Source organism: Phyllosticta capitalensis (genome assembly GCF_038381095.1).
Source record: "Phyllosticta capitalensis strain CBS 128856 chromosome Unknown BKA78scaffold_2, whole genome shotgun sequence".
In the NCBI taxonomy this organism is placed as follows: domain Eukaryota; kingdom Fungi; phylum Ascomycota; class Dothideomycetes; order Botryosphaeriales; family Phyllostictaceae; genus Phyllosticta; species Phyllosticta capitalensis.
The window spans coordinates 3,425,877-3,452,744 of NW_027117440.1; the positions used below are offsets into that span (position 1 = coordinate 3,425,877).

The window sequence follows — 26,868 nt, forward strand, 5'->3', positions numbered from 1 at the left end:
CAAGGCAGAAAGTGAAGGCGAGTCCGGCGCTTGATCTTTGTCCGCAAAAACATTTCCATTCCAGCTTCTCTTCTCGTTCTCTCTACGCTCTACTCTACACTCTCTGCGATACACGTACACCGACAGCAGCCGCGAAATATCGTAGGCAGGTAGATTGGCAAGCAAGGATGAGATGGATGGATAGGTGAATGCTGGGATTCAAGTACGGTGAATGCGAGGGCGAATTGAAGATGGTGGTGTGCCAGACAACAACAACAACAACAACAACAACGTGAGGTGTGTGTGTGTTTGTGTGTGTAGATGGTTTACAAAGGTAATAAAAGGTGTTTGTTAGAGATAATGATGGGTGGTGCATGAAAGGACTACGAAAGGAATACGCTGCCCACAAAAGATAAAAACGCCGTGGTATGCTGTGCGCTGTATTTGCACTTCTTCCTCCTCTTCTTCTCGCCTCAACGTGTGTTGGTGCAAGTACCATTGCACCGTCCAAATCTCCTCCTGTAACCCCCAACTCCCACGCTGCAACTCCCCCCTCCTCTTCTCTCTCTCCTCCCCATCCTCTCCCCCTCTCCCCCACACGCCTACAACAGCAGCGTAAACACCAAGCTCGTGCCCGTGAGGGCGAGCAGCGACAGCGTCTGGCGGTTGGCGCTCGGCAGCAGGGTCGGCGCGGCGGCGCCGCGCGCACTGGAGTTGCGGGACGAGTCAGTTTCATCGGTTCCTTGAGGCGTAGTCGTGCCGTTTCTAGAGATTGAGAAAGAGGTTTTGTTTAGAGTAGGTTTGTAAGAAATGGGGAATTGTTTGAGAGATAGGAGAGACATGGAAGAGGAGAGGGGAGAGGAGAGGATGTGTGGTAGGAGATGGTAGGAGATAGGAAATGGTAGGAGAGAGAGACGTAGGCGAGATAGGAAAGGTGGGAGAGATAGGAGATGGGAAAGGATAGGAAATAGGTGCTAGGGAGGATTAGCAAGAGCAAGGGGCACGCTACGCACGGCTTGGCTCCAGGCGCGCACTCGGCGAAGGTGGTGGCGAGTTGCTCGGCGAGCAGGTCGTGCATCGGGTACGTCACGTGGAGGCCGTTGAGCCAGAGGTACTGGTTGACGGGGTACTCGCACGAGGGGATGAGCGTGTCCATGGCGGGGGTGCCGCTGGCATCGTCAAGTTAGTTTTCGGCGTGTTCATGAGCAGGGTGGGGGAAATCCTAATCCTACCCCTGATACAAAGGGCAAAACCCCGTCGTGTTCTTGTAGCCCTCTGTCTGCTTGTACTTCTTGGGGTCCTTCTGCACCTTGCGGAAGAGGCTGTACGTGTCAAAGTTGAAGACGGCCGTGTCCGAGTGCTTGGAGCGCAGGCCGTCGGCCAGCTGCGTGACCATCTTGTTCCACTCGTCAATGGCGTCGGCCTCGAGGCTTTCGCTCGACTTGCCCAGCGAGTTGGTCGTCGGCGAGTACTGCACCGGCGGCACGTTGAGGAAGAGGAAGTTTCGGGCCCCGGCACCGTAGAGCTGAGCAAAGCAAGCAAGCGTTTAGCGAAGGAGCTGGGAGCGGGAGCGCTGGTGGTGGTGGTGACATGAGACGGGAGGAGAAGGGGTCTGAGCTGACCTGTTCGACCAGCTGACCATACTCGTTGAAAACTAGAGGGTAGGCGCTGGTGTTTTTGACGCGGTACGAGTTTGCCACGTCGTTGATGCCGATGAAGACGCTGAAGAGCGTGTCTTGGCTATTCCAACCTTTGGCCTGCGTCGTGTAGTACGGGAAGAATTCGGTTGCGACCTGCTCTTTTACCGACTTTACAATAGGCGAATAGGCGGCAATGAGCGAATCGTCGACCGTGGCGCCCCAAAAGGCGAGGTCGACTGTTTGGATGAGCGAGGCATTGTACTTGGTTGTCAAGTAGCCTACGTAGTTCGGCCCGCTGCAGCAGTCATATGTCAGTTTTTGCGGCCCTTTCTGCCGGGTTCAGTAATTGACGCGGAGGAAAGGTGACGGGTTACTTGGAAGACGTGAGACCACTGTTTGCACAAGTCAGCTGGTTGCCGCCAAGCTTCCTGCCGGTTGCCGCAGCGCGCATTGGTGGTTAATGCGTTTCATGTTTGGCTTGGGACAAGTGACACATGTGCTCGAGGATTGGATTGCTGCCTCAGGTCGTGCATGCAAAACTCCAAGAAAGAGGCACATCGTGAACGGAAATGAGGTCGGGACAGACGTACGGAAAGGCCGGATTGCCCAGCGGATTGCTCGGACTTGGCTGGGTTTTGGTCACGTTGTAGCCGATTGTCGTGTAGGAGTCGCCGCTGCAGATAGGTGTCAAGAATTGCTCCCAAGAAATCGCCCAGAAAACTTACAAGGCAAACCAGTACCGTATGCCATTCCAACCCGGCCACGACGATTTTTGCTCTCGCTGAAGTGTCCCTTGGTCATTGGAAGCGGCCCGCGCAAACGTAGAAGCGAATGATGAAAGTAATGCAATGACATAAAGGGTACTGAGCATGTTAGAAAAAGTCCGCGCGGGAGGCAGACGCAAGAGACATCTGATAAGCCAAAGAACGAATGGAAGGAGGTGACGGTGATGTTGTTGCAATGAGAAAGGGGTTTATAGGACTGTTGCAACTCGGCAACCCAAGACAGGCTTCCGGCAGCTTGTTGTTAGGGCATAAGGCAGAATGCTCGAGTCACGTGTTTGGGGCTTGTCTCGGCCATTGAAAGAAATCTTGGGTAAGCCGCCAAGTGATATCTTTGGGCGGGAGATTTTGCTATTTTGCGACCTCTGACGCCATGGATCATTGAGGCGCTGAGGGGCGTTGCGAAGAAGGCGTTTCGATGATGGCTGTATTAGGAAAAGCCCAAGTCCCAGAAAAGGCGCGATTTCTTACGCTTGCTCCTCTTGCAAGTTCGATACGAACCCCAGGCCAGCGAATCGGTGCTTCAGGTTGATGGGCGGGAGAGTAACGGTAGGGACTGAGTCGGGCATGGTCTTGTGTGGAAGAGCGATGAACTCGATTGGACATGGAAGAAAAGTCGCCAATTTGCACGTACAATTTTGTCATTGGCAAACGCCGTTGCCGTAAGTACCGGCCGTTACGACGTCGATGGCTGATGTTGAGGAGCTGGATCCCGACCGAATTCAGACGATGGATTTTGGAACCAACTGGTGCCTAAAAGGCATGCTCTTGTTGTTGACAACTGCGTCTCATGCTCCGACGCCCGTGGAATACCAAGTTTGCATGCGCAACCAGCGAGACATGAATTTTGCCGCCAAGTCGAACCCGAGTCCGACGTTGAATGAAGCGCAGAGGAAACGTGTAGATAACCTTTGCTCAATGGCATGCTGGCCAACGGCGACCGGTTGCAATTGGCCGCACTTGTGCGATACATACCTGGGGTGTTGGGAAGAATGTCGGGCATCGCGGTGCGAGGTCGAAAGATCGGTTCCGTGCCCCCTTTCTAAGCAACGCTCGAGGCTCCACAGGCTCCACAGAGCCCGTCACTTTAAACGCAGACTTGCTTGTGCAACACCTTGTCATCTCAACGCTGCACGACAAGATGGGACTGAGTGTAGGCAGTGTCATACAGTACGTGTTCCTGGCCGTCGTCGGCTACATTTTGGTGGGGTCGCCTTTGCAACGCATCTTTCTTGGTGGCAGACCGGCTGCAGAAGACGACGTCGTTTTTGCCAAAAGCGACCACCTGGTCATTCCTGACGAAAGTCTCGTTTGTCCTGATTATGGGTACAACGTGCACATTTTAAACCGAGACCCTCTGGTCATTTATATGCCGTCATTCGTAAGCCGCCAAGAGGCACAACACCTGGTGGACATAAGGTGATATTCCCGCCTGCATCATTGGTAACGCGTGCTGACCGGCCATCAGCGAAGACAAATTCAAGCCGTCAACTGTATGGAGCGGCAGCGAAGAGAGGCTCGACCCGAGCGTCCGCGTTTCCGAAAAGGCTGAGCTTGAACGTGACGACATTGTGCGTTGCATTGAAGAGCGGGCTCGCCAGTTTCAAGGCTGGCGTCCTTACACTTTCATCGAGAAGCTATGGAGCCAGCGCTACCGCACAGGCGGACACTATGTTCACCACTTTGACGGACCTGCATCTATAGTCAAGGGCGGCCGCATCTCGAGCTTCATGGTTTACCTCGAGGCAAACTGCACAGGCGGCGGCACAAACTTTCCGCGAATGACGATGCCGGCCGACCAGAAATGGTGCGAGTTCCTCGACTGCGAGGACAAGGAGAACGAGGGCATCACTTTCAAGCCCATTGCCGGTAACGCTGTTTACTGGGAAAACTTCCGCCACGATGGGTCCCCGTATGACGAAGTCTGGCATGCCGGACTACCCGTTCTATCCGGCACCAAGATCGGACTCAACATCTGGAGTTGGTATCAGCCGGGATACCGGCCGCCACCAGCTGTAGAGGACTCGGGCGAGGCGGTGCAGGAGGATCAGAGTGACAAGACGGAGCTGTAGCGAAGCCGAAGGAAGAGACCGAGGGACGGGAGGGAAGGTAAGCGGCGCGGATGCCGGCGCAAGGTTGGACCGTTGGTGAAGCTCCGTTAGCGCATACTGGAGGAGGTGACGATTTTGGAATTCAAGGGAGAGAAGGACGAGTTGGGCGAGGGGATAGCATGTGCTGGCGAGGAGGTTGGCAGTGTTGAACGTGGTTTGCGCAAGGAGGAGGAGGAGAATCATTGGAATGTTTCATGTATCCGAAGAAGTCTGTAGATAGTTCTATATGTACATGTACCTTTACTGTGCATGTGCAGTGGTGGATACACCTAGAGGTGTCGGCAGCACGTGACTGGTATCGATGTGGGTGGGCCCAATCCGGCCGCGATAAGGAAGCAGCAGCTCGACTGATAAGACGGCAGCTCCCTCCGACGAGGAGACAACTACAGACGGCGCGAGACCTTCACATCACTAAAACACATCTCTCCTTGTTGGTGCATCTTCTCTCGGCCGTCGGTTCATCGGTTTGCGCTGGCTCGAGTTGAGCCTCTGCACGCGTATCACAAGCTCGCTGCGCTAAACCCCTCTGGTCCAAGGCTAGCCGGCTCCAGCTGCGTACAGCTCCAGGCTCCCGCTCTCCTCCCACGCCAACCACCTACCACCTTGCCTCCTCAGTCACCTCCGCCTCCTCTTCTCCTCACCCAAGTCTCCTCTCCGCTTGCTGGCTCAACCCCATCCTCTCCTCCTCGTCAACGTCCCTTTGCTCCTAGAGCTACCCCATTGTTGCTGTCCCCAACTGCTTCCTGGCCCGGGCGAGGCTCACGGCGTCTCTACGTCACCACACCAGACCGCTAGAGCTCCCACTTAACCCGCATCTGCTGCCTCTTCGACACCATGGCCACCACAGTCCCAGTCACCATGGACACTCTCGTCACCATCAAAGTTTCCATTCAAGGGACCAACCGCAAGTTCAAGGTGCCCATGAGGGACCTTGGCGCTGCTGTCCTTCCTACCAAGGTAAGCCCGCTCTTGTTCGGTCGCGCAACCAAGGCTCTCCACGCCTTGCGGACCTCTCGGATCCTCTTCAACTGACTCTTTGCTTCTCTCCAGCTCCGTCAACTCTTAAACATTCCTCCAGAGCAACAAGTCACCTTTGAGCGTTTCTCTGACAGTGCCGGCGCCTACATCACATTGGACCCCGAAAACCCACAGGTCTACAAGACTCTCTTTCGTGCTGCCAAGGCCAAGCTCAAGCTCCGTCTTCGAGCAACCGTTCTCAGCGACCCCAACGTCAAGATGGAATCTCCTGCCTCGCCCGCCCCAACAACCCCCGAGGCTGACAACAAGACTGCGCCTCCACCCGTGGAGCTGCCTGTCCGCACCTTGCCTCTCTCCATGCCACCTCTCGCTCCTCGTTCTCAATCCAAGACAAACCCTCAAGAGGAGTCGTCCAAGGCCAACCGAGCATCACAGCAGCAGAACAACACCGGCACTATCCCGCTCTATCCCTACGCCAGGCTTCCGGCTTTCCACAAGACCGACATGAAGACTGCGCTTCCTTCTGGCAATTCTGCCGAACGCACTGGCGAAGCTCCAGTTCCCCAGCCCTTTGTCCATCGTTCATGTGAGTTTCAACAACGGCAGCCCCACCAAATCGCCGCTGATTGGCGAGCAGCTGTCGACAGCTTCGAGCGCGAGCTGCTTAGACATCTTGAACCGCTCAAAGCTAACCGCCGTCAAGGGGTCCGCGATACCAACGACCTCGTAGCTGAGACCCAGAAGCTTCGTGCGGAATCTCAGATGCCCAAGCCCGCACTTGACAAAGAAGAGGGAATCCCCGGCCTCTTCTCCAAGCTGGACAACATCATGTCGTCTGGGGCCCCGATGCTCGCCTCTGACCAAAAGGACAGCTCTTCTGTCGCCACGTCGACGTGGTCGGTCTACTGCAATGTGTGCGATAGCCCCATCGTCAACGAGCACTTTCACTGCAGCATCTGCGACGATGGCGACTACGACCTCTGCAAGAGCTGTGTGACTTCGGGTGAGCACTGCCCTGGTGAAGGCCACTGGCTCATCAAGCGCTTCATCTCGAACGGAAAGGTCACCAACAGCACCACCGAAAGAGTTGGGCCCAAGCCAAAGCCCGAGGATCTGAAGATGGAGTTTGAGGCCAAGCCTGAGCCCGTCCCCGAACCGAACAAGGAGATGCCTGGTGCATACTCTACGTTTGGAGATGCCGTTGACAGAGCGTCTTTCGGAGAAAACAAGCTCCAGGAAGCTATTCCCACCCGTACTTGCAACTGCTGCGTCAGAGGTATGTTCACCAAAATCGCGTTGTTGATTCATCTAACGCGTTGTAGTCTTCCCCGAGCCCAACTTCGTCACTTGTGTCGATTGCGAGGATTATGACCTTTGCCTCTCGTGCCACGTCGGCACGCAGCACGGTCACCACCCAGGTCACACTTTCAAGCCGGCGATTGACGGCAAGGAATCTGACATCGGCCCTCTGGCCAAGTTCCTTTGTGCTCCCGGCCGCAATGTCCGCCACTCGGCTGTTTGCGACGGCTGCGAGGAGTTCATCTACGGTGTTCGTCACAAGTGCCTCAACTGCCCTGACTGGGACTATTGCGGCAAGTGCATCAAGAATGCCCGCAACACACACCCCGTGCACCGCTTCGTGCCCATCTACGAGCCTCTTCCCGAGCCTCGCACGCATGCCATCCGCCACTTTGGCATCTACTGCGACGGTCCTCTCTGCAAGAAGAGGGAACAGGCCTACATCGAAGGAGTCCGCTACAAGTGTGCTGTTTGCGACGACCTCGACTTTTGCGCCAGTTGCGAAGCCGCACCGGAGAACCGCCACAACCGTACTCACCCATTGATCAAGTTCAAGACTCCGGTTCGCAAGGTCATTGTTACGACCGCTGGCGAGGACAAATTTGGCCAGCCAATGCCCGTTCTCGGTGACGTTCCCGCTGCCAGGCCTGTCATTCCGGAGCGCCCACGGCCCGCTGCCAACAATGCTGCTACGTCAATCCGAACTGTCGTTGACCTCAAGCCCAGTACCGAAGCGCCACCCGCTGACGACACTGCATCCAAGGCCGCCACGGACAAGATCAAGATCAAGGACTTGCTCTCCGAGCCCGTTGATCATCGTTCCAAGCTTGCAGAAATTCTGAAGAGCAACATTGTCAACCCTCGACCCACCGTGAAATTGCCACAGCCGACTGCTGACGCGCTCAACGCACACTTCATTCGTGACACCATCAGCGATGGTACTTCGGTCCCTGCGAACAACAAGTTCCTCCAGGTTTGGACTTTGCGTAACCCTGGCCCCAATGCTTGGCCTGCTGGATGCTCTGTCCGCTACGTCGGAGGCGACAACATGCTCAACGTCGAGAACGCCTGCCCCGCCAACGCTTACAACATTGTCGAAGCTGTCGAGAGCAACGTCATCCAGACCACGGTTGAGGTCGGCCAAGAGGTCTCGTTTGGCGTCTTGATGAAGGCGCCTGCTCGCGAGGGCGTCGCCATTTCTTACTGGCGCGTCAAGGCTCCCGATGGAACTCCTTTTGGCCATCGCCTCTGGTGCCACATCAATGTCATGAAGCCTTCTCCCGTTCCGGTCGAGTCGCCCCAATCCTCTGATGGCGAGCGCACTATGCTCCGTCTCAAGGAATTGCGTGAACGCCGTCAGACACCGTCTGAAATGAGTGAGGCTGACCGCACTTCCCGTCGCAGGGAGCTCATCCGCAGGTCGACGCAGATTATTAGGGAGCGTCGCATGGAGCGCGAAGCTGCCGAGCGTCATGACGCTGAGTTGAAGACTGAGGCCATGCTCGAGGCGAAGAGGAAGAGCCTCAAGCCCACTGTTGAGGATGCTCCCGAGTCTGAAGTTTCGGACAGCCCAGTCAAGGAGGAGATCAAGACTGTTGAGTCCCCCAAGGCTGAGTCCTCTACCGAGGGGAGCCGCATGGTTTTCCCAACTCTCGAGAAGGAGTCGCCAGAGTCCAGCAACCACGAGGCTGCGGCCCCGGCTCCTAGCGACGTGTCTGTCAAGTCAGACTCTGCCAACACCAAGAGCGGCTTCTCCGCCAAGTCGGACACGGCCACTGTTGGCGCTTCCGAGGGCGAGACGGAGATTTTCGAAGACGCTGAGACGGTTGACATTTCAAGCGACGACGGCTTCCTTACTGACGAGGAGTATGACGTGCTCGACGCCAGCGACGAGGAATTTGCCTAAGCAGATTGTGCCGACAAGTCAAAAGCGTGTTGAATGGCCGTGAACAGATGATGCCCGAACTGCGTATTTTCGCGCGTTAAACTTATTCGACCTTCGATTTCAGGCAGCAATGCTGCATTTCCTTTTTTCAATCCCCCGATGGAATGGCGCTTGGGTACTATGGAGGGGCGGCTTTCACTCCCTGCGTGCAAATGAGCCTTTCGCCAAGGAGTACTGGGAGCGGGCTGCCACACACTCTTTTGGATGTCTATGGCTGGGAATCGTGATGGGTTATGGGAATGGGGCGCGGGGTAGGAGCCAGGTCATTTTCCCATTTGCTGCGTTCGACTACACGGGCTTTTCCACCTCCGGCTGATGCTTTTCCTTTTCTCCTTGATGCGGCGACAACTCCTTCTCCACCCTATAGTTCGTAGGCTCAGAATGAAATTGACTTTTCCGAAATCGTCTAGACAGGAATACGTGCTCCGCAACAGAGGAGGCTGTTGACATCACATGTCGGTCGTGTGCTACACGTCATGGAGCATCCGGATCTCGCTCATTGTCATCCCACGCAGCTGCTAGCGGCATTTGTTCGGCTGCGATTACAACAGCCCTATCCCCGTCACTCCACGAGACAGACCCATGCATGCCACGCTCCCGCAGCTTTCCAAGTTAACCTTCATGCAGTTGATCTGGCTAACGTCTTCCCAAATCCCTACCTCTCCGCCGGCCATCACCCCACCCTAGCTTCGAGAGAAACCGCCAAAAAGCTCCAAGCAGTTGCGTCGAGTAGTCCGCAATTACCTCCACCGCCTCGTCTATCACTCCTACTAACTAATCTTCTCTCTCGGTTGTTGCAACTGCCGGTGAAGGGACGGGAAAGGCTTATTTTACCCTTTAACGTTCCTCATGCTGTCATCCCGCCGGCTCTTTTCTTCCACTGCTCCATCGTCCTCGTCATTTCAGTCACACGTTTTCCCTTCTTCATTCAAGCCAGCGTCGTCACCTTCATCCCGCAAGGAACCCATTCTTCTCAATTCGCCTCTGGCAGCAAGAAGAGCCCCAGCATCACCCGCATCTCTGTCCGCCGCGCCATCTACTGCCCCTCTCCGCCTTCTACCCCGGCTCTTCCGCTTCCCTGCGGCGGCACGTGGCGGCTGCGTCTGCAGAGTCAGGCTCAACTGCGCCTACTCGCTGCTCGACTGGCCGAGCACGACACGGGATTTTCCTCGTCGAGGCTCCGCTTGCAAACGTCTCTGCACCTACATCTCGAGCTCTGTCGGCAGCGTCAACGCCGCAAGGCCTGCGGTCAAACAACCTGCTGCATCCGTGGCTTCTGTTGCGGCCAAATCGAGCTTCTCAACTGCTGCCACGACGGCGTGTCCGCCTCTCGTCCGCACCTTCTCGACCTCCTCCTCTGGCAGAAGCAGCAGCAGTAAGAGTATCAAAATGGCTGCCGCCCCTGCTCCCAACGGCGGAGCCCCCGCGTCGTCCGTCGGCAGTCCCATCTCATCAGCAGCCAGCCCCAGCGGAATGAGCGTTGCGGGAAGCAGCAGCGGGCCCGTCTCGCGCCGTTTTGCGCCGCTGGATCCGGCAAAGGCGCGGCTGTTGGTTGGACAGGAGAATGTCAGGTGGGTGAGGGGGGTTGTTTTTGATGTTGATGGCACGTTGTGTGAGTGATGCTTTTCTTTCTGTTCTCAACGGTCCAAGAGGGACGGAGGGATGCGTGGGTATGGGGGTTTGTCGACGTGTGGGTAGAGGCGGAGGCACGAGGAGCAAGGGCTAGGGAAGTGTGGGTTGGATTGAGGAAGTGTTTGGTTTGGGTGTGAGACTGGGCTGATGTGTTGTGTGAGTAGGCCAGCCACAGAACTACATGTTTGCGGAAATGCGGTAGGTTTTGATCGACTCGTCCCTCTCCCCTAGTGTCTATCCGTCCGCCATCAATTCAATCACTCAAACCCCTAGAACCCAGAAAACCTCCCCCTTCAAGCCCACCCCTCTTCCCCTCCCCTCCACCACCTCCCCAACTAACCCCACCCCCCTCGCAGCGCCGCCCTCTCCATCCCCCCTCAAATCGACATCCTCGAACACATCTACTCGCTGCCACCCCCGCAACAACCGCACGCCATGGCCGCCATCCGCAGCATCGAACGCCGCGCCATGGCCGTGCAGCAGCCGCAGCCCGGCCTCGTGCCCCTGATGGACTACCTCGAGAGCCGCATGCTGCGCAAAGCCATCTGCACGCGCAACTTCGACGCGCCGGTGCTGCACCTGCTCGAGAGCTTCCTGCCCGGCCACAGCTTCGACCCCATCGTCACCCGCGACTTTCGCCCCCCGAAACCGCATCCCGCCGGCATCCTGAGCATCGCGAAGGCGTGGGGGTGTCTGGAGGGCCCCGTGGCAGGCGCTGTCCCTACCCCTCACATGCCGCCGCCGCTGGGCGAGGGGCAGGCCGTCGTGCCGCCGCCGCCGCTGGCACCGCTGACGCCGCCGGATCTGGCCTCTGCGGCTGGTTCGCCCGGTGGTAGCAGTGTCGCTGGCATCGAGGGGGAGGCCGCCGTCATCGCGGGCTCGGCGCCCAGTCTGATCATGGTTGGCGACAGCCTGGACGACATGGTTGCGGGGCGCCGGGCGGGCGCCGCGACGGTGCTGCTGCTGAATGAGAGCAATATGCATCTGGCCAGGCGGGAGGAGACGGATTTGGTTATTAGAAGGTATGTGGAGTTTTTCTGTCTTGTTTGGTGGGGGGGTTGAGTTTGGTTTGGGGCGATAGGGAGGGAGCGTCCGGGTCGGTAGTGCTTGTGGTTGTGGTGGCTTGGGTTGATTGATTCGCGCTGATGCTGATTTTTCTGGTGCAGACTTGACGACCTGATTGTGGTGCTCGAGAACGGCTTTGTGGGGCAGCATGGGACATGACATGGCAGCAGCAGCAGCAGCAGGGGGCATAGCACAGACGGAAAAGAGCGGACAAAAAAGCGTTGAATGAGGATCAGGGACATATGAATTCAAGAACCACCATCAGCCAACACCCTCAAAGAATAAAAAAGCAGGACGAACATGCCATCCAAGCCTCCTAGACCCACAAGCCTCCCAAAGACACGAGAAGAGCCCACTCGCCCCAGGTGAACAACCTCATCAACACATCCCTCTACCCCCTCGCATTGCCTCCCCTCCCCCTACTCATACGCCTCAGACAACCGCGCCTTACAAGCCGGCGTGTCCTTGTGCTCATGAAACGCACAATCAGGGCCTTTCCTCACATCGCCGACCTGGTTCTGATGCAACGCAGCCATAGCCTCTGCAAAATCCACCGCCAGGTCGCCGCCGCGTGAAATGACGCCGCGCATCGCGTCGCTGAGGCGCGGCTCGCGCTCGCACAGGTAGCGGTAGGCCGCCGTTTGCACCAGGAAGCGGCGCATCATGTTGGAGTGATTGTTGGCACCCACGCCGCTCTGCGCACTTTCCGCCGTCGAGGTCGATGATGCTGCCGCGTCCGTGGCCGTGGCGTCGTACAGGTACTCCAGCCGATGCGCCGGCGCCGTCATGTTGCCCGCGCGGTAGTACGCGCGCACGAGATCCAGCACGTCGTTCTGGAGGCGCTCGATGCGGAAGCGGCGGGCGAGCACGTAGAGACAGAGATAGTGCTGCATGCTGGCGTAGTCGGAAGGGCCGTGCAGCGCGGCGCCGTAGAGCCAGCGCACGAAGAGCGCAAAGGCAAATTCGTCGAGGTCCGGGAACGAGGCTTTGGGGCTGGGCGTGCTGGATGAGGGGTTGGCGAGGAGAGAGCGGAAGTAGGGGGATCGGTTGATGAGGAGGTCGCGGTGGACTTTGAAGGATTTGCCGGTTTGCCCAGCGAGGAGCTCGACGATGGAGGTGGAGGTGCCCGAGGGGAGTGGTGGGCTGGTTGTGTCGTTAGCTTGATGCCTTTGGGATGTAGATTGATTTGGGCGTTGGGAGTTGCAGAAATTGGGCGGTTGTTCCAGGGGCATGGGAGATTTCGACCACGCACTCTGCTCGCTGCTCGCTGTCCCTCGAAGATCCAGCCACGCCATAGCGCAGATTATCGCCTGAGGGCTGTCTCGGGGTGTTTGGCGGACGACTTGGGACAGCAAGTTGACTTGGGGCTAGCTCGGCCTGCGAGTCGCGCGTGTAGGCAGGTGGACGGCTCGCCACCGGCGGCATGTTGCTGCGTCCGTTGGAAGGAGACTTGTTCGACATATTTGCTGCTATTCGTGATGTAGTTTATTGAGCGTTGATTTTGATTGGATTGGGCTTGCTAGGGATAGTGAACAGCGTCTAGGTTCTGCAGGAGAGTTGACGAAGCTTTGATGGTTATGAGGACTGGAGGACTTCCACAGAATGAACGAGTTGGAAGAGGATGAGTGCCTGCTTCGAACGCACTCGGCAATCCGGCAAGCGTCACAGTGCTTGATGCTGCCATGTGTTCAGCCACGCAATGCTGCTTCCAGGGATGCGACCAATGCTGGAAGGTGCCGGTTACTCTTTCCATCCTACTCCTGATGAGGAAAGCCTCAAGGTCCAGGGGGCACGGCCAAAAGACTCTGCATTCCGCTCTCGGACTGATTTGCCAGACGCGTGAACCGGAAAGTTCATTGCGAAATATCCACTCCTCGTCTTCTCTCGCATTGAAGACGCGGGCGGAGCTTAGTAAAGGGTTCCGTACGAACCCAAACGTTCTTTTCGTGGTGGGGAATTTCTGATCCACCAAGAGCTCGATTCCTACAACTGAGGATTTGAGCCTGACCCGCGTTCGGAGAGACGACATGACTTTTGAAGACAACGAAAGGAGGAAGCAAAGCATGTGCACAAATTCGACGCCTGAAACCCGCTTGGAACTATACCCACAGCCCAAAATGCTTCGTAAACCAGCATGATCTCATGCTTCGCTCTAGATAAGATGCTTCGACCTAGTTTCCCAGTTAGCCTGGCCCGCGAAAATTGTGTCGTCGGATGCGCGCACCTGAAGTAAGCCCGGAGGTAGACGACCTGCCATGCTCCGAGTCCAACCAACATGCCCATTGTTCCAAACGCAAACCACTTGACACGCTCGTTGGTGCTCTCGTTCGTGTCCCGAAGCTTCTGCTCGCGCGAGCGCAGGTATTCCATCTCGCTGACAATCTCGCCGACCAGCTCCTCGATGCGGCGGAGCTCCGCCTCGACCGGCTTGAGCTTCTCGGTGCTCTGGATCGCGTTCCAGTCCTTGGCGTCGGCGCCAATGTCAATGTCGAGTTCGATGTGTCTTGCAAGATTGGGAGTGTCTATGGTGGTATCGGCGTCAGCTCGCTCCTCATTCCCACCAATGTTTGCACGCACTCGATGTTTGGATGTTGCGGAAGCACACGTCGAAGGCAGAATCGGCGACGGAGGTGAAGGCATATCGGTTTTCGCCGATGACGTCCTTGGGGCGGCCGTAGTCATTGCCCACGGCATCCTTGATCTGTCAAGCAACGTGTTAGCTGCGGCGCGTTCAAAGAGCCAGACGCGATTGTCAAGAGAGGTCCTCGAGAGGGAGTACTGACGTGCATATTCAGCATTTGACCATCGCCCCTGGATCCATCGCTTATGGTGGTCACGACGACCAATTGGTCGCGCATGACAAAGTTCCGGACGCATCGCTCTTTGCTGGCGGAAATGTGTTCGGGGAAAGCGTGAACCTCAAATTTGAGGGCGGATACGAGGGTTACACTGGCAAGGAGGAGCAGGTAGCTCAACGCCCTGAGAAAAGAGTCCATGGCTGCAGGCGGGCGAGGTCGTGTGCATGCGCTCCGTGGTGTTTGTATAGCCGCCAACGGGTACGTTGCAGCAGCTCTGGCTGTCCAAAGCGCTGCTGAGTCATCAACCACCACCGAAGTGGCCCCGAAACATTCCCTCACGTGCCTCGTCCGCTCCCCAGGCACAGGGCTGTTCATCTTCCTCAAACACCACTGCTTGTCAACTGGTGAGATTCATCGTGTTTAATCGCTCGAGAGATATTCAACTACAATTGGAAATTGACTCCAGCTGAGGATCAACAACAAAGCCTCCCTTCACCTATTCTCAGTGTCCAAGTACATCCCCACAATCGCCATCACACTCCAAACTTGATCATGTCTTCTCGCTTTCTCTTTTGACACTTTTCTCTTTCGATCTCTCGCTCGTTCCTTTTTTCAAAAACAACTCTGATCTTAGCCAGGAGTGTTTTCTTCTTCCAGTCCTGCTTTTTATCTTCTGGGTCTCTTTTGCCCCCTTTCTCCTTCCAGTCTTGAAGAATGTTGAACAGCATTCGACAGTAAAACGAACGCTCATCTTGATCCAGGACATTGTCCCATTTGAAACCTATCTCATTCTCGACATCCTTGAGATCTGAACGGTACTGTTCTGCTAAACTTCGGAAGTTGCGATTCTTCTCCATGCAAGGAAGTTTTGGAACGTCTTCCTCAAGTATCTTGACCAAGGACTCCCATGACAAGGAATCGGTCGCTTGGTTCCGGTTCAAAACTTCTTTGAGGTTTTCCAGGGCCTTCTTCCTGTCTTTTGCCTTGGAGGACTTCAAATGTTTTTCTCTGTACTGCCACTCGTCCGCCCATTGCTTCAGCTGGTCTCCGAATGTGGCGATGCTTGCGTCTGGTTGACCGAGTATGAATATTTCCCATAAGGTCTTCACCGCCGGATGCGGCTTGATCTGCGACTCTTCGCGGAAATGGTAGTCATAAAAGTGAGTTTCAGTTCCCCGCACCTTTTCCAGGTCCTCGGGCTTATTGCTGGCCATCCAATTGTAATGCCTCCGTAAGTGTGGATAATCTGACGACTGTGAACCGACCACAGTCTTCACGACATTTTGTTCGACTCTGGAACTAACCATTTCCAGGAAATCGGTGGCATTGTCCGGACGTGGCGTGTGTAGTGGGAACCACTCTGGATGCTGCTGTTCAAGGAACATTCTGTCATGCTCAGCGTCTTGAGCCTTTGGAAAAAGTACTCTGAATGCCTCGAGCAGATGGGTGAAGATGAAGATGCAGAAATCGTCGTTGGCAAACCGGATATCGGCATGATAGTCAACAAGCTTCCGTTTGAGAAATGTACTGCCGGCATGGAGAGGTTGCTCGGCAGTATACAAACGTACGTCTTCTGTGTGCCAGTTTATATCATCGTAAGTATGGTTTCCCTCTGGAGCCATCCGAAATGGGTCAACACTGTAATGGCCTAGATCTGTAGGTATTGTGAAGACTTTCTTTTCTTGTGTGTTTCGGTTTTCCAGTTCAAATTCTTCTTGGTACTGGTCGTTTATCTTCCACTTGACAGCTTTTTGTCGATAGAATTCGCTCAGGAGTTCAAACTTCAGTCTCGTGTGGTAATCGTTCCATGCGCAGTCCTCGTTGATCTGGGAGTAAGTTCCACTTTCGTCCCAAGCTTCCCTCTGCTCGGTCGTCGGGTCTAAGACTAAAGAGCCTTTACAGTCTTTCAGCATTTTCTCCATTGTAAGCTCCGCGGACTCGTTGGTCTCCTTCAAAAGAATGCTTATCTTGGCCAAAAGTTGAATGGTAAAGCTGACACTCATGGAGAGGTCGTGACCTGGCTCAAACACAAAGGCGAGGGCCTCTGAAAACACATCTGTCGGAAATTCGTCTCCCCTTCCCGCCTGCTCGGCAGTCTTTTTCACAAGCTGATGATTGGCTTTATCGTATGGATTTTCCACCTTCCATCCAAAATGTAACTTGATCTCGTTGAGAAGTTCCCAGGTCTGCTTGACTTGTTTCTCGTAGGTTACTCTCAGTCTCTTGCGACTTTCTTCCTTCTCGAGCTCCGGTTTTCGTTTCTTGCCCGCCAAAGTATTGTACTTTTGTTTCTTCTTCCCCTTGCCTGGCTTCTTTTGTTTATCCTCGCCAGGCTCTACCGTGTTTTGCAAGTGGACATGCTCAAAGTCTACAGGATAACCGGGGACCGCATGACCATCGAGCTTGGAGTCCCAGAAACCCGACAACGCTCGAAATGACCAGGACGTGTGTAGTCGGAAAATGTATAACTTCCATGGATTTTTCGAGGATTTCTGGGTCTGATGTGGCTCGCGGAGGGCCTTGATTTCTGGTCACACTCCGAACGTCTTTTAAAAGATCTGGATACGCCTCGCTCGGGAAGTCAAGGAGCTTGTAGTTGCGATTCTTACACTTCTCAACGAGATCTTTCCACTCTTCATCCTGGTTTGTCTTCGCTCTGAAATCAGCGTCCAGAATTCTCGCTCGCTGGACTGCGGCTACGGTTATCAACGTTGCTTGAATCAGCCCAAGCTTTTTCTCGATCAACTTCTTCCAAGTGTCCATAACTGTCTCAGTCATCTCTTGCATCTCCTTGAGCACCCCATACACAAGATTGGCCACCTCTGCTCTGTTTTTCTGCTCCCGACGGATTCGCAGATCGTCAGGGTCCAAATCATTGAATGCTTGCTCCAACACATCAATGAACCATTTGTGACTCTGATTGTCCTTTTCGAGCTGTTTGCTTTTATTGGGAAGTTCGTTGTATATCTGGTTGTTCCTTTTGCGCAAGCTGATGCATTGCTCCAGATTATCCCGTATCCCATCTGGCGCTGTGACTCCAAGATTCTTCAATGCTAACACCCGTCCGGAGATGTTGGCGACGGCATTTTCGGGAGTTCCTGGTATCATTGGAGGTTCTTCGCCTGCACTCCACTGGGCCCAGCTGTCCCTCTCTGCTTTTGACATCTGCTGGGCCTTCTCCGGCGGCGCCTCCCAGCCGTAGTCGTTTGCGGTTTTCTTGAGCCATAACAAAAACTCCTCAGTCAATGGCTTGTACCGTTCGTGGTTTCGGTCCAGCTCTTTTCTGCTCTGCGGATCTTTGATCGGGGCTTTTTTCTTGCCGCCTGCCATCGCTTCTTCGTGGTGGGTATTCTGCTAGAACATGCCAAGGTATGCCAAAAACAAGGGTAGCGACACCCATTGCAAGACGTTAGTCCATTGATACTTATTCTTTGCCACAGGTGACAAGAGCACTTCCTTTGATGAAGACGAACAAAGCTAGCTGACTGCCATCGCGTCTTGGTATGACAATACCATCTCACCCGCTTTCATTCCTTGTGCAAGGTAGTCAGATTTCCACGGATCGCATCGCACGTGCGAGCGTTCAGCCTCTCAATAAGTGGGATCATGTCGTGATGCATTTCAAGTCCCCGATGATCAGACAAAGAGCAATCCGCATTAGGCAAGACCATTACTCCACGCTATCGACTCGTAGAAAATGCCTACGTGTCGGCTCACAGTCAAAACGCTCGAAAGGTACTTGGACTCAGTCAACGCCTGTAAATCGGGAGCTGTAGATTCTTTGGAACAAATGGCCGCCTTCTGATGATGTGTCTTGCCCTGTTGCTTCTTCTCTATTGATCATCAAATTTTCCCATGCGGCCCTCTTTTGCCTTGTGCCTCCCGCCTTGATCTCTTATAATTCCCTACGCGCCCTGTTGTTCACATCTCCTCGCCGCGTCGAGTTTGAGTCCAAGTGTCCAACGCTACTAGAAGCAGTCATAAATCTACATCTTGACCGGGTCCCACTTTTCCAGCTTTTGCCTTAATTTCTTTCGTTCAGTCTCTCTTTTTTTATCCGCTTGGTTCTTGCTCTTGAGGTACTGTTTGACTTTCATCAGATGAGTGTTTTTCTTCCATTCTGCCTGCTTTGGGCCTTTTGCTTTCGTTGATTTGTGCGCGTCCTCCTGCGTCTTGAAATCTTCCAGTATGAAATACAGCAATCGGGCATGATAGCTATTGTCAGGTTCATCTTCCCGCCGGGCAAACCCCACGCCTCCACCAATCATCTCGAGGAAATCCGCGTACAGTCGATCAATTGCGTAAAGGTCGAGCTGGTAGTCGCCGCACGGAAGCACTGGCAAGCCCTTTTTGAATATCTCGACCATTTCGTCCCATGACAGCTTCGCTTCGGCGACTCCTAGCTGTGCGTTCTGCAGTTGTTGCAGCTCTTGGTACAGCGATGGCCGGTCTTCTCTCGAGCCGTTGAGGATCTTCTCTCTCAGCTGCCACTTTTTGTAGTAGAGGTCCAGTTCCCTTGCAAATGTTTCCCAATCTGGCCTATAATCATCTCGGTACACTTTCATGTACCACAAGAATGACACAGGCTGTGGGGAACGCATTATGGCGTTACTGTAGTCGTACTCTGTTCCATTATTCGGGAGTCGGGACCTGACCATATTCAAAATCTCCGTCGCGTTTTGAGGAGAATCCTCATGGAACCATTCTGGCTCTTGTTCAAAGATGAATGCGTCCTGCCGAGCATCCTGGTCTCCCGGCTCCAATATTCTAAAGGCCTGGACCAGGTGGGAGAAGGTAAATATGCTCAATGTAGAGTTTGCAAACCTTATTTCGGCATTGTATTCGAGCAGTCGCCTTCGCAATAATGTAAACCCGATGAAGTGAGGCTGGGAAGACCAGTAGAACCCCTTTTCTGTTGCATCTGCCCACCAACTTACATCTACATTCTTTTCGGGGAATGACTTTCGATCGATCCGGTTGATTGGCACCTCCACTGTTGGTGTGACAATCTCTCCCTGCTTGCTGCGGCTGCGCACGACGTGGAATTCCTCTTGGCCAGTATCGTTGATGGACCACTTGCACTTGAGTGAGTAAGGTGTTGGGGTTCCATTTTGTTCCATCGTGCGCTTGATGATGAACGAAGGAGTGTTGCCAACACAATCCAAGTAGCAATCCAATATAAGCTTGGCGTCGTCGAAACCAGTTCTTGTCTCAAATCGATGCATCTCCACTTGAAAAGGATCGTCACAGTTCTTCCAGTATAGTAAGGAGTTCTTTTGAAAAGACTTATCGAAGAGCCGACAGATCTTGACCAAAAGCTGCAGGCTGTAGCTGACTGAGAAGTTGATATTTTGGTCGGCAACGAGGTCGGTAAGGACTTGTGAGATCATGTCCTTTGGAAATTTGTACAGGTCGTGTTCCTCACGCTGAGTGACAATCAGAGGTGCAGGTCCGTCTTGGTTTTCAGGTGCATGTTTATCTTGCTCTGCTGGTGCATGTACTTCTTGGTCTCCTGGTTCCTGTCCGTTTTGGTCATCGGGTGCCTGATCATCTTGGTCTCCCAGTGCCTGTCCATCTTGGTCTCCCGGTGCCTGTCCGTCTTGATCTTTTGATGCCTTTCCGACTTGATGCTCTACCTTGTACAGCTGAAGCAACTTTAATTCATTCAAAAACTTCCATGAAAGCTGAACATCCTTTTCAAAATCCACTTTCATCCTCCTTCGCTTGCGTTGCTCTTCCTCGTCCTTCTCATCCTTGAGCTTCCTCTTCCCCTTGCCAAATCCAGGATGCACATACCTCAAATCTACTGGGTAACCAGGAACCGGGAACTTTTCGTCACGTTTAGCCCACTGCCTTGAAATGGACCACCAGTTCTCCACCACAAGGTTTGAAGGGTAATGAAGAAGCTCCAGGTTATGCTGAAGGGTTTCGGCCGTGGAAGTGAATTTGGGATCTTGTTTCTCCACTTGACGCAGTCCTCTAATGTACTCCAGAAGCTCCGGGTACTCGTCGTTTTCCTCATCTAGTATTTTGAGTCTGTGACAGTAAGCATTGTGGAAGGACTGAAGCTCTGCCATATCCTGGAGCTTGAGTTCGTCGAGAATTGCTCCATGAAGTGCAGCCTCTGTAATCACAGTTGCTCGAATCAATCCCTGACCAGTTTTTCTGTATTGGGTCCATGCGTCCATAACCGCCTCTGTCCTTGATTGCATCTCCGTAAGAACTTTGTGGACACGCATCGCCAGGCGATACTTTTGATCGATCAGTCTTTCTTGAATATGTTTGAGGACGTCTCGGAAGAACCGGTGGCCGTCATTCTTGGCCTCGAGTTGTTCAAAGTCTGTCACCGGTTTGTTTGTCGTCCTTTTTTCTTCCGCCGTTTCGGAGGCCCGGGAGTCGTCAATTGTCTCGTACTTTAGTACATAGTCATAGTGGTTGAGCACTGACGTGCGCAAGTCGACGCATTGCTCTAGAGTCTCGAGCATCTCTTGAGGCAGTCTGACCTTCTTCTCAAACAGCTTCTCCGCTTGTCGAGCCAACTCGGTTGTGGCCGTGACTTCGAATTTCTCTTGATCACTCTTTGGAAGCCCTGGGGCTTTGGGTTTAAGTTCCTCCCGTAGCTTGGTGGCGTATTGTAGTGCATCTTCCCATTCTGCTTTTTCTGCATCGGTCTTGGGCTTGGGGTTTACCCGTGTCCTGATTCCATGCTTTCTTGCGGTACTTTCGAGCCAAGACGTGAAATCTTTCGTCAATGTTTTGTATAAATCTGTGAATTGAATCCTCTGATCGTCGCTTAGCCGGTTCGCGCTTGGATCCTGCGTTGCCATTTTGGTCCATTCAGGTTGGCAGAGAGTCCAAGTAGTTTCAAAAGGCGTCTGACTGACCGTGCGCAATAGTTGAGCGAAGGATAGGTCCAATGAAGATGGCCAGTCAGGTGCCCAGAGGTCATTAAGAATTGTTGAAAGAGCTCCACCAATCAGTTTCCGGTTGCGGCTCGTAAGGCTTTCCCGTTTGGCTACAATACCAGCCCGCCTGGACCCAACACTGCATTCACTATCAATAAGAGGGACGAGTAGGAGCGCTCTTTCAGTATGGGACTGAAACATATTTGTCTCTTCGGAGTCTGCACACAGCATTAAAAGCTCCTGGATGCTGCCATCTTGATGAGACCAACAATGTTCAGACAAAGAGCGTTCCGCTTTGGGCAAGTACCTCTGACCATAATGCCAATCAACCTGCAAGCCACCCCAGTTCTATCTTGGTGCTAGGGACCAAACTCTAACAGCACATGCCAAAATATTCCTCAACACCTCACCAGACTGGCGTCTTGTCAAGTGTTCCATTCCTCCCCCGGGCAAAGCCGGAGGAAGTTGCGACGTCCCGGAGCGCCTTCTAGAGGCGGACGGGGAATCAGATGCCGCAAAATGGCACCTTTTGGTGAGGGATACTCGTGAAAAGCAGGAGATGGCACGCGTTGAACCCAAATACGAGCGAAGAGTCTTTGTCCCTGCATCACCCGGATTCGGCACTATAATTTGCCAATTCTTCGGGACCAAGGCCTGGCAACAGACTCTCTGGCTCAATGAAGGAACTGGATGAGGCACCACTTGATAGGCGATAGATTGCCTAAATGAAGCGGTCGAGCCCCACAACAATTTGGGTTCAGGGGCATCTCAGCACTCTGCAACTGGAGCAACTGGCAAGCAGCACTAGGTGTACAACACAGCAGGCGAGGAAAGAAATTCAACCTAGGCCCAGCTTCACGTCGTCGTCGCACTTTCAGACGCAAGCACTTGAATGCTTCCTGTGACTACCCATCAAGAGTAAAATTCTCTCTATGTTGAAGGCATCAAGCGCTTGAGAACTCTATATCTCAACGTGTTTTAGCTTGGCGATAGAGATTCTTGGATTGGTAATTTCTTACGTCACCCACTGTGCAAGTCTCTTTAATATGCTGATGCAGCGAGCGGTCGCAAGGTCGTAAGCGTCATATCGTATCTTTCGCCAACAATTCCATCGAAGCCGAATCGTAGCATCGCATTAACATGGACCCACACAGAAAGTCTTTGATAAAACGATCAAGACCAGTCCCCACCGCATGCGTCGATAAACCGTCAAGACAAAGACGCTTGTGTCCGCACACCAACTGTGAGCCCAACAGTGGAACGTAATGATCGAAATGCTGAGAATTTCTCTCTCGGTTAGGACCTTTTCTTGGCCAAATCCCAAAATGTCAACACTCATGTCTCTCTTAGCGCACTCAGCTGAGCGTCGCGTTTCTCTTCTCTCTCCTTTTCAAACTGATTTTTGCTTTGAAGGACCAGTTTGACTTTGCTCAGATGAGTCTTGCTCCTCCACTTCCTGTAGACATCTCCTCTTGCTTTTGCCTCCTGGCTCTCCTTTTCTTTACTTGCAAAGTCCTCTAGGATCTTGAAAAGTAGCCGTGTGTGGTAGTGTTTGGTCGTTTCATGATCATTCGCCACACAACCAATGGCTTCGCCAATCTTACGGAGATGCCAGTAATACTCCGCGACCACATCGTAAAAGCAGACTTCGACGTCGCAACAAGGAAGTTGTGGCAAGCCTTCCGTTATCACGTCGACGAGCTTTTCCCAAGTGAATTCCGAGACACTGTCGAGTCCGACTTGCCGGTGCTCCGCAATTGTCTGATCGACTTTTTGCCTGAGCTCCCTCGTTTTCCTTTTGTCTCTGTTGGTGTGCACATCCTCCCACTCCCGGATTTCCTCGACGTGTCTCTCCAGCTGACTAGCAAATAGGCCAACAGAGTTGCCTTTGACTCCATGCAAAAGCCCAGCAAGCGTTCCGGCCGGTTTAGACCATGTGATGTCAGTGTATTTCGAATATTTCCATCCATCGCCGTCCTTGGGCACATTGGACTTCATAAAATCCAGATAGGCTGCCGCACTTTCAGTCCCATCTTCCGTGGGAAACCAATTCGTAGAATTGCGGATGATTACCTTGTCCATTCGAGCATCTTCGAGGTCTGGTTCCATGATGCTGAGTGCTCGAAGGAGATGGACGAAGGTGAAGAGACTGAAGTCGTTCTCCGCGAAATCCGAGTCGGCCTGGTACTCCGCAATTCGTCGTTGCAATCCCAGCACGGGAGCGCAAAGAAGTTGAGTCATAATGTATTCCAACTTCTGATCCAGACTGTAGTACCAAGTCACATCAACTTGTCTTGGAGTCGAAGTCGAGTCAATCTTGTGAAGGGGTAGACCTTTTGTGTTTGGGATCCGGATTATTTCTAGGAGGTTCCCCCTCACGTGAATCTCTTCCCCGCCCTCGCCGCTGATTTTCCATTCGTGTTGGGAATAGTACTCCGGCAAGAAAGCTCTCCTCTGCAACATGGCTTCTTTCAAATGATGTTGAAGGCCCTCGCCCCTAGTTTCCAGGGTAAAGTTGTTGAGAAGATTGTGAAAGTCATATCGGCGCCTGTCCTGGAAGCGTTTTTCTTGGAGCGGAGTAAAGTCAGACACCTCTGCGTATGTCTGGGAAAAGAGCAACCCGTTTTGCAAAATTGTGTCTCGGTTGAAAAGCTGAGAGATCCTGGCCAACAGTTGGAGGCTGAAACTAGTAGCCATGTCGATTGGTTCTGTGTCCCTGACGACTCTTTGCAAAGCTTCTGTAAACCAATCGGTGATATTGATGGGCACATTGTTGACGTTCGTAACTGGCGCAATCCTTTTACCCCCTGTCTCTGGGTCATCGGCAAGTTGGTAAGTGTCCAATGTCTTCATTTCGTTGAGAAGGCTCCACGTCGTCTTAATTTGATCCTCGTAAGCGGTCTTGAGGTTCTTGCGATTGCGCTCTTCGTCTTGATCCCGTCTTCTCTTACTTCGTCCTTTCTGTTTCGCCCCAGGTTGAATATGCTCGTCATACAAGAATGAGAGATCGATCGGATACCCTGGAAGTGGGCCAGTCCTTCTCCTTTGTTTCCACACTTCTGAAATAGCCCGGTAGTTGTCCAGCACGTAGGTTGCAGGGAAGTGGAGAAGATTCAAGTTCCGCCTCGTCGTGCCCGACGTTGACTTTTGTATGGGTTGAGGTGTCTCAATTCCCAATAGGACGCGCACATCTGTCGACAAGTCTCTGGGGAACTCGATACCCTCGACGTCTAGAAGCGCATAATCCCGATAGTGGTACCAATCACCGAGAAGCTTTGTCCATTGCGGTCTTAACAACATCTTTTCCTTGAACTTGGCTTCCAGGTCTCTGGCCGTTTCTACGGATGCGTAGGTGATCAGTGTGGCCTGCATAAGCCCACGTTTGGTACTCTTGTACCGTCTCCACGCGGCCATGACTGCGCCAGTAGTGTAGTACATTTGCTCCAAGAGTTCATGCAAGCAAATTGCGAAGGCTTCGCGCCGGTCTCTTAGAATTTCGAGAATATACTCCAGAGCGGTGATGAACCACGCGTGGCTTTCATTTTCCGCCTCTTCTTCCGGGCTTTGGGGTTGTTTGTTCGTATAGTGAAGATTCACTTGCCTTCGCAACTTGATACATTCCTCAAGGGTCTTTTGCAGATCCGGAGGGAGCACCACCTTCCCTTCTAGGAGCTCTGCAATGGAACGATAATCTTGCAACGATTTTTTGTCGTCGTTCATGGAATCTCGGAAAGCTCTCGTAGCGAAGCCTCCGTGCCTCAGCGCCTCGTCCCAGGCTTCCAGCTCATCGCATCTCGCCCAGTTAAATGCCCTCGCGTTCCGTCTGAGCCATCTTTTGACAATCGCGGTCTTTTCTTTGTACACCGCAGTCTTTTGACCGCACTGGATTTCCGTCAACTTATACTTGCTGTCTCGTTGCTGCCGCTTCCAGAAATCGTCAAAGTCGAATTCTTCGTCCATTTTCGAAGCTCCACTAGTAAGATGCCGAAAGAATTGAGGAGGTAATGAAGCAGTGAGATAGAAAATTCTTGCCGGAGAAAACCAAAGTCAAATAATCCATGAAAGGGAAGGGAACAAGTCCTACTCTTTGATCATTGTCCGACTGCGGTGGGCAAGGGCAAGGACCCAGCCTTTTGCATTGACTATTATTGATCACCGAGGACTGCGTCGAGGAGAAAGTCGTCGACAACGCAACAAAGGCCCAACTCTGCCGGATGCGTCGATGAACCGCCCATGCCACCGGACAAAGAAGAGACGACGAACATCATCCACAAGTCGGTCGATCGAGTTGCGGCAGCAAAAGGCGTTTGGATTTCTGACCCCGCCTATTCAGATTTCTGACCCCGTCTTTTCGGAATTCTGACCCCACCTCCTCAGGTGCCCTTTGTCCAGCGCATCTTCTAGCGCGTCTTCCAGTGCATCGTCCAGCACGTTATCCAGCGCATCGTCCAGCGCGTCGTCCAGCGCGTCGTCCAGCGCGTCATCTAGTGCGTCGTCTAGCGTCCTTCCAGCGCATCGTCCAGTGCGTTGTCCAGTGGTCAGTCGCGCAGTTAGTTGAGCAGTCAGTTAAGTAGTTAGTCGCCAGGTAGGTAGTTAGTCGCGCAGCTAGTCGCGCAGCACCCAACTCGCGCAGTCAGTCGTCAGGTAGGCAGTTAGTTGCGCCGCAAGTCGGAGGTAATTAGTTATGGGGCATTTAGTTGTGAGGCAGTTGGTCGCGCAAGCAGTTGCCCCCTTAGCAGTATGGAGGCGGGGTCAGAAATCTGAATAGGTGGGGTCAGAAATCTAATCGCTGCAGCAAAAACTGAGGTTTGGTGGTCGCGGCAGACAGGAAAATGCCTTGCCCTGTGTCTTTGGTGGTGAAGGCGTTCGAATGCTCTCAGGGACTTTGCGAAAAGCCTTAGTTTGGGAACCTGGAATTCCACGCGGCCGAGGAGCCTCAATGCTCCCTGTGACTTTTGCAGAAGATTGAGTCCCCAGGAGTCCAATGCAGCTGAGGGGCCTCAATGCTCCCAGTGACTCTGCGAAGACTTCGTCGCCTGGAATCGCGCGTACCCGAGGAGTTTGAAAGCTCCCAGTGACGCTGGCAAATGACTTCTGCACCTGAGGAGCTTCAAAACATCCCAACCGCCCACTCCACACGCCCCACAAGTTCGGCATCTCCCATACCCCTGCAGTGACCCATCCTCATGTGCGCCACCACACATGCGACCAAGCCACAGACCCAGCTTCGAAAGGCATCCGCAAAACCACCAAGCTCTTCGCCGCAGTCGGTCGCTCGGTCCAAGTCTTAGACATCACAAGAAGTCCGCTCTCTCACTTCTCTCCTCCTTGGAGACGATGCAAATGCATACAAGTGGAACTCGCGACAGATCGATGCAAAGCAGACTTTCCAAAGCCAAGTGTCGACTTTACACATCAGTGACGCATCTCGGCCGCGGCGTGTCATGCGTACTTGCTAATCTCCGCCGTTGTTGTTCGCTCGACCGCGTCGAAGTTTGCAGTTGAGGTTGCGGTGGAGGTGGAGGTTAAGATTGAGGTAGCGCAAGACCGACACCGCCGCAGCTCCCTTTTGCGATCAAGCCGGCAATGGCAAAAGGAAAGGACATCTAGTGTAGCGATCTCCCCGGGACGAGCCGATGGTAGACGTCTTCGAATCGTAGACATCCACGCGTGCCAGTCATGGCGTGTCCGTGTCACCTTGAATCCGCAAAAGACAATACGTGGGTCAGAAAAA

At 53.6% G+C, this 26,868-nt stretch overlaps 8 protein-coding genes across 8 annotated transcripts; 3 read left to right on the forward strand and 5 right to left on the reverse strand.

The window, feature by feature from the left end:
* Positions 1-581: 581 nt before the first annotated feature.
* On the reverse strand, positions 582-2,490 carry BKA78DRAFT_293129 (uncharacterized protein; the record flags this gene model as incomplete). The annotated part of the gene is made up of 6 exons (XM_066886160.1): positions 582-744; positions 993-1,148; positions 1,212-1,504; positions 1,602-1,914; positions 2,210-2,293; positions 2,345-2,490. The coding sequence occupies 6 exons, from the start codon at positions 2,488-2,490 to the stop codon at positions 582-584; spliced, it is 1,155 nt and encodes a 384-aa protein (XP_066748500.1).
* A 950-nt stretch (positions 2,491-3,440) lies between these two features.
* On the forward strand, positions 3,441-4,752 carry BKA78DRAFT_278873 (uncharacterized protein). Its single transcript, XM_066885597.1, has 2 exons — positions 3,441-3,820; positions 3,870-4,752. Exons 1-2 carry the CDS (start codon positions 3,543-3,545, stop codon positions 4,471-4,473), a joined length of 882 nt encoding a protein of 293 aa, XP_066748501.1. The 5' UTR covers positions 3,441-3,542; the 3' UTR covers positions 4,474-4,752.
* A 349-nt stretch (positions 4,753-5,101) lies between these two features.
* Positions 5,102-9,136, forward strand: BKA78DRAFT_307526 (uncharacterized protein). Its single transcript, XM_066887871.1, has 4 exons — positions 5,102-5,469; positions 5,563-6,076; positions 6,194-6,766; positions 6,813-9,136. The coding sequence occupies exons 1-4, from the start codon at positions 5,347-5,349 to the stop codon at positions 8,693-8,695; spliced, it is 3,093 nt and encodes a 1,030-aa protein (XP_066748502.1). The 5' UTR covers positions 5,102-5,346; the 3' UTR covers positions 8,696-9,136.
* A 987-nt stretch (positions 9,137-10,123) lies between these two features.
* On the forward strand, positions 10,124-11,590 carry BKA78DRAFT_350455 (uncharacterized protein; the record flags this gene model as incomplete). Its single annotated transcript, XM_066890996.1, has 3 exons — positions 10,124-10,305; positions 10,723-11,388; positions 11,533-11,590. 3 exons carry the CDS (start codon positions 10,124-10,126, stop codon positions 11,588-11,590), a joined length of 906 nt encoding a protein of 301 aa, XP_066748503.1.
* Positions 11,591-11,762: 172 nt separating this feature from the next.
* BKA78DRAFT_89676 (uncharacterized protein) lies at positions 11,763-12,920 on the reverse strand. The gene has a single exon (XM_066893926.1). The coding sequence runs from the start codon at positions 12,724-12,726 to the stop codon at positions 11,851-11,853; it is 876 nt and encodes a 291-aa protein (XP_066748504.1). The 5' UTR covers positions 12,727-12,920; the 3' UTR covers positions 11,763-11,850.
* Positions 12,921-13,583: 663 nt separating this feature from the next.
* On the reverse strand, positions 13,584-14,427 carry BKA78DRAFT_350457 (endoplasmic reticulum vesicle protein 25 precursor; the record flags this gene model as incomplete). Its single annotated transcript, XM_066890997.1, has 4 exons — positions 13,584-13,602; positions 13,656-13,953; positions 14,009-14,132; positions 14,215-14,427. 4 exons carry the CDS (start codon positions 14,425-14,427, stop codon positions 13,584-13,586), a joined length of 654 nt encoding a protein of 217 aa, XP_066748505.1.
* A 3,788-nt stretch (positions 14,428-18,215) lies between these two features.
* Positions 18,216-21,335, reverse strand: BKA78DRAFT_293136 (uncharacterized protein; the record flags this gene model as incomplete). Its single annotated transcript, XM_066886161.1, has 1 exon — positions 18,216-21,335. One exon carries the CDS (start codon positions 21,333-21,335, stop codon positions 18,216-18,218), a length of 3,120 nt encoding a protein of 1,039 aa, XP_066748506.1.
* A 1,134-nt stretch (positions 21,336-22,469) lies between these two features.
* BKA78DRAFT_377651 (uncharacterized protein) lies at positions 22,470-25,094 on the reverse strand (the record flags this gene model as incomplete). The annotated part of the gene is made up of 1 exon (XM_066892876.1): positions 22,470-25,094. One exon carries the CDS (start codon positions 25,092-25,094, stop codon positions 22,470-22,472), a length of 2,625 nt encoding a protein of 874 aa, XP_066748507.1.
* Between the last annotated feature and the right edge of the window lie 1,774 nt (positions 25,095-26,868).